The sequence below is a fragment of the Pundamilia nyererei genome, unplaced genomic scaffold (genome assembly GCF_000239375.1).
Source record: "Pundamilia nyererei isolate P.nyererei 1_Seehausen unplaced genomic scaffold, PunNye1.0 scaffold00067, whole genome shotgun sequence".
Classification (NCBI taxonomy): Eukaryota; Metazoa; Chordata; class Actinopteri; order Cichliformes; family Cichlidae; genus Pundamilia; species Pundamilia nyererei.
Genome location: NW_005187468.1, coordinates 2,129,624 through 2,139,356, shown reverse-complemented (window position 1 = coordinate 2,139,356; position 9,733 = coordinate 2,129,624). Strand labels below are relative to the sequence as shown.

General features: G+C 39.9%; 3 protein-coding genes across 5 annotated transcripts in view; 1 reads left to right on the top strand and 2 right to left on the bottom strand.

The window, feature by feature from the left end:
* rpa2 (replication protein A2) overlaps positions 1-3,703 on the bottom strand; it is a 7,111-nt gene extending 3,408 nt beyond the window's left edge. The window contains exons 1-5 of one of the 2 annotated variants that reach the window (XM_005736119.2): positions 3,630-3,703; positions 2,068-2,162; positions 1,626-1,727; positions 1,162-1,275; positions 851-925 (exon numbers count right to left, since the gene is read on the bottom strand). In XM_005736119.2, the coding sequence (XP_005736176.1) occupies positions 851-925; positions 1,162-1,275; positions 1,626-1,727; positions 2,068-2,162; positions 3,630-3,687 (444 nt within the window). In that variant the 5' untranslated portion in view covers positions 3,688-3,703. Of the gene's footprint in view, positions 1-850; positions 926-1,161; positions 1,276-1,625; positions 1,728-2,067; positions 2,163-2,362; positions 2,521-3,629 lie in introns of those variants that run through there. The other variant, XM_005736120.1, reaches the window with a different exon arrangement.
* smpdl3b (sphingomyelin phosphodiesterase acid like 3B) lies at positions 2,524-6,681 on the top strand. Of its 2 annotated transcripts, XM_005736122.1 has the most exons (9): positions 2,524-2,559; positions 3,678-3,746; positions 3,826-4,042; positions 4,216-4,313; positions 4,422-4,565; positions 4,692-4,861; positions 5,028-5,208; positions 5,361-5,494; positions 5,857-6,681. In XM_005736122.1, the coding sequence occupies exons 2-9, from the start codon at positions 3,686-3,688 to the stop codon at positions 6,217-6,219; spliced, it is 1,368 nt and encodes a 455-aa protein (XP_005736179.1). In that variant the 5' UTR covers positions 2,524-2,559; positions 3,678-3,685; the 3' UTR covers positions 6,220-6,681. The 2 variants fall into 2 exon arrangements, with proteins under 2 accessions (XP_005736179.1, XP_005736178.1); XM_005736121.2 differs by lacking the exon at positions 2,524-2,559 and having other exon boundaries at positions 3,556-3,746.
* A 429-nt stretch (positions 6,682-7,110) lies between these two features.
* The window catches only part of mecr (mitochondrial trans-2-enoyl-CoA reductase), a 3,435-nt gene continuing 812 nt past the window's right edge, over positions 7,111-9,733 (bottom strand). The window contains exons 2-10 of the mRNA XM_005736118.1: positions 9,300-9,397; positions 9,076-9,207; positions 8,689-8,832; positions 8,347-8,449; positions 8,108-8,210; positions 7,959-8,032; positions 7,789-7,849; positions 7,498-7,570; positions 7,111-7,417 (exon numbers count right to left, since the gene is read on the bottom strand). Coding sequence (XP_005736175.1) covers positions 7,254-7,417; positions 7,498-7,570; positions 7,789-7,849; positions 7,959-8,032; positions 8,108-8,210; positions 8,347-8,449; positions 8,689-8,832; positions 9,076-9,207; positions 9,300-9,397 — 952 coding nt within the window. The 3' untranslated portion in view covers positions 7,111-7,253. The remainder of the gene's footprint in view (positions 7,418-7,497; positions 7,571-7,788; positions 7,850-7,958; positions 8,033-8,107; positions 8,211-8,346; positions 8,450-8,688; positions 8,833-9,075; positions 9,208-9,299; positions 9,398-9,733) is intronic.

The following is a 9,733-nucleotide window of genomic DNA, read 5'->3' as shown; positions in this document are numbered from 1 at the left end:
ACAAAGGTTAATAAATGCTTAAATGTGAACAAGATTAAATATGACATTGTCAAAAATGTTTGTGCATTGTGAAATCATACAGCCGCTTGGAAATTTTACACTGTCATGTTGCCTTTCAATGAAATCATGATGCAAGTCATAAGTTCCTATTTGATTCTGGGTACTGTGCAAATGTTGTTAGCATTTACTTTAAATGAACCATTTCCAATTGATTCACAGTCTGTTTGTGTGTGTGTGTGCGCGCGTGGTTATCCGCACGCAAATATATTCTTTTTTTTTTTCCAATTTAATTTTACAATAAACCTCACTGATAAATAACTAACTCAGCAATATCAGCTGCTGGCGAGTTTCATCCAGTTGTTGGAACTCCAGCTGGCTGTTAGGTCTCATTCTGCTCTTTAGGTCTCACTGGAGCAGCACATGAGCCATTACTCCACCAGCTGCAGTTAACAATGGGGCAGGAATCAGTCTGGCTGCAGGAAGCAGCTGATTGACTTTGAAGAACGCCACAACACCAACCCAACCACCAAGTAAGCTAGTAGAGCAGGGCCTCAAGTGCCGGTGTCCTGCAGGTTTTAGATATGACCCTGGGTCAACACACCTGAATCAAATGATTAGTTCATTACCAGGCCTCTGGAGAACTTCAAGACATGTTGAGGAGGCAATTTAATCATTTAAATCAGCTGTGTTGGATCAAGGACACATCTAAAACCTGCAGGATGTGTCCTCTCTGGAGGACATATCCTGGGGCCTGGAGTTGGACACCCCTGTAGTAGACGGTGGATGGGGTTTGATAGCAACCACACTTTTAAACTAATAAGCGGTCATAGGTGGCAGATATTAAACTCACCTGAAAAGAGCGCAGATTTCCAGATACTTTGACATATGTTCCTGGGGGAAGGACAGTGCTGTCCACACTTTGGTCCTGTATAAATAAAAAGCACATACTTGATCCTTTTCATCCAATTCCAGTTAATTTTCCTTAGGATTTATGTTACTACTGCCCTTTCCTCTTGGCCTTCTACTTAAAGAAATGTAATGCTAAACAGATATTATAGTATAGTAGCTTTCTCACTATGTAATGGAGTTTATATACACGTAATTACCTCATGTTTCAATACAGACTGAGCTTGCAGCAGAGTTGTGATGGTGGATACTTACCTCTGTGTCTACCCATTGCTTCACATCCATGGGAGCGCCTGTCATGTCATCAACCTTGTACTGGATGTTGGTCATGGATTTATCTGTGCTTCTGATGACCCCCACAATGGTGACCTATGACACAGAACACAATTATTATGAAATCTGGAAATATTAGAATAGTTATTACGTCCATGTTGCAAAACGTTGTAACATAAAATGATTTAAAATTCTGCATTTGGTCTGACTGTTAGATAGATGTTTATTTATTTAAAAGGATTTTTAAAAAAGTACAATCAACATAGATGGATATTCAACATAATTTCTGTAAACAAAAGTAACTTGTATTTAAAAGGGAGTGTAAAGTTGCTGTTGTTCAACTGCAGAAGTAAAAAAAAAAACCCTGTATTACAGAGTACCAAACTAATGCTATTAAGAGATGAAAAAGTAACTGGTTAGTGAACTAACTGAATGGTTTGGCTCACCTGGGCAACATCCACATCTCCTACTCTGAATGACTCATCGGCTTGGGAAGCAGACATTAGCTGAGACACTGTGCAGGGGATTATTTGGTTGGCACGTGTTCTCTGCAAAGACCCAAACACAAATGGGTTGACCTGTCAATTTGTGCTTCCATCACTATACAGAAGTCAACATGTGTACAAAGAGGGGATATCTCATTTGGCAAATGAAGGTATAAGATAAGACTTTATTGATCCCACAACGGGGAAATTTTTGCGTCCCCTCAGCTCAGCTACAGATATCAGAAGGAAATACAACTAAGTATAATCAATGAAAAAAAAGTAAGATAATAAAAGCAATAAAAGTATGGTGTTGCTGGTTTTCAGCACAATTTTTACAGATTTATGTCTGTGTCAAGTCTTTAGTGAATTATTCCGACTTTTAAGTGTAGATATAAGTACAGACCCCCTTTTTCTCTCCCCCCTGGGATAAGGCAGGTGATGCAAATCCTCCTGGAGACTGAGTGTAGCCCCCAGCCATACTGGACTCACTGTACCCTCCTGAAAATGTATAAAGAGGTAAACAACTGTGTCACCGAAATCGTTTATTAAACATGATCTTCATTTGACCCACCTTCACTCACATTCAACACACAATAACAAAGACGTCTGTAGTCAAGCTAACGTGGACCGAAACAACACAGCGACACCGAGTCCATATGGCTGCTTTATAAACACAACGGTGTCGAAATACAACTCACCCTGATTCCACATGCTTCCGCTGTTTGCTTAACTTATTAAAGTAAGGCGTAAAATGTTACGTGCAGTAATGTATGTAGCCAAACGTATTTCTCTGGTCCTTTTCCTCGTTTAATCCCGCGCGCAACCTTCAATGTACAGCGCAGGCGCACAGCGGAACTCCCGCGAAATCTATGATGACGCAGATCTTCTACAGCAGGTAATTCAGCCCTAATTTTTGCTTGTCAGGCTATCGTTCCCCTTCCAGCGCCAAGACTGACCAATGCAAAGGCACAAACTCTGGTCCCAAACCACTGTTTAACATGTACTAACATTATTATTATTACTATTATTATTATTTGCTATATTACTTAATGAAGCTGTCCATGGCCTGGGAGTTACGTCTGCCTGACAGAGAAACATCAGGGAATGATTTTGAAAGAGTCCTAGGGTTGCTTTCATGAACTTCCCGAAGCACTACGTGCTCACGCGCGGTTTTGCGGCTTTGCAATTGCTATAATAAATCATTTCCAAAGAACATTTGCAAACCCATAGCTGTGTTTATCAAAAACAGACAGATATTGCAAAATTTCCAACGATGATTCACTACTCTTTTCCCCAAAATGCCCCTTTACTGTAAAAAGAAATAAGCGAAACAAATAATAACAAAACCAAAACAAAGCAAAAACATTTTTTATTTGCATCATCAGCTTGAGAAACAGATTCTCCACAGTTATAACAGCGTCGATTTGGGGAAACACGAGTATCACGCGAGGGCACCATGAATAAAATCCTTTTGTATTTACTGAAATATTACAGTGTAACAGCGAAAACATTCGCACGTAGATGTGTTTTAATATACTGTGTCTATATACTCCTGCTATGAATGTATGTATATTTATTTGATTCTTAAACAGCGCATGCCCAAATAAGGTAACTGTAAAAGGTGGTCTACTAAATTTAAATTTAGTCCACATAAAAATAGTCTAGGCGTAGTCTACAAGCAGGAATAGCTTCACAGATTAGTGTGTATAGAGCTTTTCTCAGCCGAAGCTTTTTATTGTCTTGAGATTTATTCTGATACTTATTTTTATTTATTTAACTTTATTTAATTGTATGCAGGCTAAAACGTAGTCTTGCATCACAGGGTGACGGTTGAACTTCATTACTGATAGCGAAGTATCCCCTGCACATAGGGATCCAAACAATACAAACAATCCTTCAAGCCTCAGACGTGTCATGACCAGTCATATCTTATCATGATTTCGCCTTTATAGACTTACGGCATACCTTTTAAACCAGGCCTTGATTTTTGTCGGATGTTTCTTCCTCTCAAAGGCTTCGACATGTCGGCAGTAAGGCTGCTTCTGTCTTGCTTTCTTTTTAAAGAGGCTTTTGCGCTCTCGGGTAAGCATCAGATAAATCAAGTATATATCTTAATCTCGGGGTAACTTACTAGATGCCATTACGCATCGTTCTTACACAGGGAACTTTTGGCACATCACGGATCTCCACTGGGACCCAACGTACGAACTGAGCAACAACAATCCTGCACTGGTGTGCGCATCCAGTGGCAAACGACCTGCAGCCAATGCTGGTAAATTTGGACACTATGTTTGTGACTCGCCATGGCACCTGATCAACTCTTCTGTTTATGCAATGAAGCGTATTCTACCAAACCCGGACTTTATCGTATGGACTGGGTATGTAACTTTTTTTTTAAATGAATATTGCAGGACAGTGCTAGTCTCAAGACTATATCTGGGGAAATAAATGCTTGTTTGCCTTTACAGTCATGATATTTTCAGATTAGTATTTGGTATTGACATGTTTGACTGCAATTAATCCTGAAACAATCTGCTGTGTTACTTCTCAGTGATGACACTCCACATGTTGATAATAAAGATCTGGGAGAAGATGCAGTGCTCAACATTATCAACAACCTCACTGACATCATAAATCGAGTGTTTCCAAGTAATTACAAAATCAGGCGGAAACATGCAAGGTCAACACATACGACAGTGTTTTAGTGTTGGCTACTTCTAATAAATAATGTCTTTTATACATTATTGTTTTGTTTAGACACTAAAGTGTACTCAGCCCTGGGGAACCATGATTACCACCCGAAGAGTCAGCTTCCTGCAGCCCCAAGCTCTATGTATGACCAAATAGCAGAAATGTGGCAAGGCTGGTTGGATCCAAAGTCAAAAGAAACATTTAAAAAAGGTGAAGAAGGCTTTCTCTAATAGTTACAAATATATGTGCAATTACTTTCCGAAGAATGAATACATCAGCTTATGATGCATAGGAAAAATTTAAACACACATTATCTGGGATGTTCCTCTTGCACAGGTGGATACTACACAGAAAAGCTCATGAATCAGACTGGTTTCAGGATGCTGGTCCTTAACACCAATCTCTACTATGATCAGAACAAGCTGACCACGAACATGGATGACCCAGCGGACCAGTTTAGTTGGTCAGATCAGATTCTTACAGAGGCAACCAACAACAAAGAGAAGGCAAAGCATCTCATCTTGTTCATGGATGTTTGGATGTTAGGGACTAGAGCTCAGTAAAAGATGGAGTTTGTAATGAATACAATCCCTGTATAAGCAATTGCCCCTCCAAAAAAGAGATTTGGTCCTGATTGAATTTTAGTTAACTCTGTATTGTTTGGTTTATCAGGTTTACATCATTGGCCACGTTCCTCCAGGTTTCTTCGAGAAGAAAAGAAGTAAACCATGGTTTACACCAAAGTTCAACCGGCGATATTTGGATTTAATTGAGAAGCATCATTCTGTCATTAAAGGCCAGTTCTTTGGCCATCATCACACTGATAGCTTCCGTATGTTCTACAACACAGAGGGTAAGCCACACTGCAGTAATAGTACTCATTTCACCTTGTATTAGTATTACCTGTTTATCACTTAGCCGGAATGCGTCTCCGATATCCAGCATTAACATTAACACACACTAATACTGTTGTTATCAGAGCTGATATCTTGTCCATTTCTACAGGTTCTCCCATTAGTACCATGTTCCTCAGCCCTGGTGTCACACCGTGGGAAACAACACTTCCTGGAGTTAAGGATGGAGCGAACAATCCTGGGATTCGTGTCTTTGAATATGACACAGAAACACTGCTAGTCAAGGCAAGTTTTGGCCTTTACAATTTTCATTAGACATTTATGTTCCTCTAGGGGTGTAGTGGTTAACACATTTGCTTGGCAAGTGAACAGTTGCTAGTTCATTATCAGCCAGATACAAAAATCCCCTTGTATTGTAGCTCCAGAAAGACCATCCGGTGTAAAACGCTGCCAAATCAAACATGTGAAACGCTCCTTGTGGCAACGGGGCAGTCAAAAGTAGCAATCAAGAGCCTAAAAATAGGCTCTTATGCAACTTATATAAATATATATTTGTATTTTAAAAGATTGTAAAACCTTCAGAAATATCTTGTAATGCTTCTATTGTTCGCTTTCTGTGTTTAAACCACATGCTTTCTTTCATGCAGGATGTGGTGACCTATTACCTGAACCTTACTCATGCTAATGTAGCCACAGGACGCTGGGAGAAAGAGTATCGCCTCACAGAGAGTTTCAGAGTACCAGATGCCTCTCCAGCCTCCATGCACGAGGTTCTAAAGCGTGTAGCTGATGACCCCCGCTACCTGCAGAAGTACTATGATTTCAACTCTGTGAACTATGACCTGAGGGATTGTGACAGCGACTGTCGTGTTGACCATGTGTGCGCAGCACGAGAGGTAGACTTTGACAGGTATGAACACTGCCTCGTTAAGGAGGGGGCAGTTTTCATCTATGGTGGCCTCCTGCCACTCATCTCCGTGGCTTTAAGTCTGGTGGTGGCCCGTGAGTAATTAATTCAATACTATTTTGAACTATAACTAACTCTGAACTCAGTATGGGTTTATTGTTTCCCTAAACCAACATATAAGCTTTGTCCCTCAGAATTTATAAATATGCAATAATCTTTTGTTTCAAAAGTATAAAAATCATGTCCACACGTGTATCACTGACCCATTTAGCAATGCAAACTCCCCCTCTGACTTTCTGACTGGCCGTATGACGTTCCACCTTAAAAACTGCACACTTTTAGCAGAGGAATCTGAGAATAGCTTTCTGGTGTCAACATTTGTAATGAATTTCATTCTTTAAATTATAATTCAAGAGAGACATCAAGAAGCAGGAAGTATTTGTTTTAAATGTCACTATTTAACATGTAGCGCTATAATAATGCATTTTCATACTTTCAGTTATATTACATCTATAAATGAAATGAGTCATGCTCCAGTGTGTAATTAAACTATGGAAAAATGCAACCTTTGTCTTCAGTAATCTTTGGTGTGCCCCTTGACCTTGATTTATGGGTACTGGCTGAATACTTTGTTTCAAAACTACACAGTATTCTTGTGCCTCTAAAGGTCAGCTACCGTAGTTTTATTTGTGTAAACTCTACTGTATCTTGTTGTCAATCCAAAACTCAATCTTATGAATTTCATGCACATTAGCTAAAAAAATCGATTATATCAGGATTTTATATATAATAAATGTCATAACATCACTTCTATTGTCCATGCAACTTCAAAGCAAAGCAATCAGTTTTGGAAATATTATAAGATAAAGTTGTATTATCTGTGTTCTGTGATAACGCCTGGCATTTCATATCTTGTTATAATGACTTAATAATCTTTTGATAGCTGCCTGTAAACGCTGTAAAGTGTCACTACAGAACATGACAGACGCTGGACTTTGAGCCTCATGTGAATACACTTTTATTGAGAATGTGGATTTGTTTGACATATCAGCAAGAATGTCACAGCTCTCTGGTTTCACCCAAATATGCATGCAGTGTTCTCAAGCATCCGGTGGTTAGTTGACACATTCAGCTAGTTCACATGACCAAAACCTGTTTAGTTGATATGAAAGGCTGCATAGCAGTATCCAGAGCTGCGTGATACTGCTGCAGACCCACCTCAGTGCAGGCGGGAGCTGTCAGCTTTCCCTGCTTGATGAGGGAGCACAGTTCATCCAGCATGGCTCTAAATGCCCTTCCATCTAGGAAAAACAATATCCCAGGGAAATGTTTATCTTTTTTAGATTAATTTCAAACAATCTGAAACTCCATGCCTACTTACCATGAGAGTGATCTCTCTTCCACTGTGTTACCCAAAACCCTCGAACCTTCACATCTTTGAAAATAAGAGCACTCTAGAAAGAGCAGCAACAACAGCAAAAAAATACATCAACATACAATATTTCACATTTGTGAAAGGGAACTTTAAAATGACTGTTCATGATTTTGGGAACCTCTTAGCTGCATCTAAGAGGTTGAAAAGTGTCAGTACCACCCTCACAATTATGACGCATGCACCTCTTCTGTCTAGTGTGAAACTGTGTAAAAACGGCAAATGCAGTTTTCCTCTTACCACAGGAACAGTAACTGGCTGTTTGGACATTCCCCCATATGTCACCATTGACCCTCCAATTCTGAAATAAATGGAAGAAATCTGGCAAATACATAGAGTTGGGGTTTTCACTGCTCTCTACAGTGCAACTACATTGTATAATACTAATAGAGATTATTAAGTATGCTCACTGTAGATGACGGAGAAGTTCTGTTGCACTCTTGCCTCCAACTCCATTTAATGCTAGTTTGGGCTTCGGACAAGTCTATAAAATATATTCATAAATTGGATACGTTCATTCACCAGCAGGGACAAACTACAAGATCATATCTCTACAGACCTTAAAGAGTTCTTTAATCTCATGCTTCCTCAAGGCCTCTTCTTTGATTACATGACTAGCTCCAATAGCCTTCAGCTTATCACTGAGCTCTGTGAACTCTGGCCTGAAAGTGAAGGCACATTGAAGAATTTTATTACAAAGATGGAAAATCCCCACAGGGTTCAAGAAATTTGCCCTAGTCTTCAAAAAAGAAAATCGATATTTAAAAAAAAGCATTAATATGAAAGAATTAAGTTCACCTGTCTCTTATAACATTAATAGTGTTTATTCCCCTTGCAGCAGCAATCTGTATGACAGCCTGTCCAACTCCGCTGTTGGCAGCGTTCTGGATCACACAATCACCTAAAAGGACATCAGAAATGATTGGACAAATGGTTACATGCTGGCCACAAATACGTAGAATGGAATAATGCACCCTCTAATCTTATTTATTTTTTACTTCTAAAATTGGTTCGTCTGTCTTGCTGTAAAAGCAAAAATAATTTAAGCTGTGGGAATATAGTACCTCTACACCGCTATGAATAATCCAAGATTTGAAATTTGGTGAGAAGGAAATAATCCACTGTGAGTGGATTAGTTACCTGGCTTGAGGTCTTCAAAGTCGGAGAGCATCCTGAAAGCGGTGCAGGGATTCACCCCGAGTGTGGCAGCAGACACCAGGGGAATGTCATTTGGTACAGAGATAACATCTTCCTCAGGTAGCACTGCCTGTGTCCTCCATGTGCCTGATCACAGGAAGGAAACAGTCTACAAAGCACTATAAAATGTTTTTTTTATTTTCCAATTCACACACCATGCAAGGTGCTGTCCCACCACTTAGAGCTCCATGTTTACCAGAGATAGATTTTAGCATGCAGTGGGGGCCAGAGATTGTGATTAGTTAAAGGCTCAGAGGCGGAGGTCCACCTTCAGCTGGGAGCTAAAGTGGCACTCTGAAGATTTCATTTTGAGAACTGTGGAGTCCTTACCTAAACCAGCATCTTTTGGGATCACCCAGTCTCCTGTCTTGAGGGACTTCACCTGGCTGCCCACCTCTACGACCTGGGCCACACCTTCATTGCCACCAACAGCTGGGAGATCCGGCAGGATAGCATAAGTACCTGAAAAAACCCCCCATCAGATTATGACCTGATCATGATGCCACACATTAAACTGCCCTGATGAATGACTGTTACTACCTGCTTACAAGTACCTTGAATCATGTTTATGTCTGATGGGTTGATTGGGGCAGCCAGCACTTTAACCAAGACATCCTTTGCACCTAAGGAAGGAAGCTCTACACCCTCCAACCTGCCAAAAATACATTTTGCACAATCAGTCACTATTCATGTAAGCTTGCATGACATATTGTCTTATGTTAGGTGGCAGGCTTTATAAATACAGATAAACTAAAAGCCCAAGACACAGTTCATCTCTACTGGTGTCCATAATAAATTAGTTAATTAGTCAGCAGTAACAAAATCACCAAAACTGGGCCTTTGCTCAATGGATAGAATAGAAAATAGAGAGGATGCCTTTATTACATTTGTAATTATGATACAACGAGATTGGGAGTGCCACTCGAGCCTGGGAGGAAGTGTAAGGCTACGTGCTTGCATTAATATAGAAACAAACACACCATGAAAA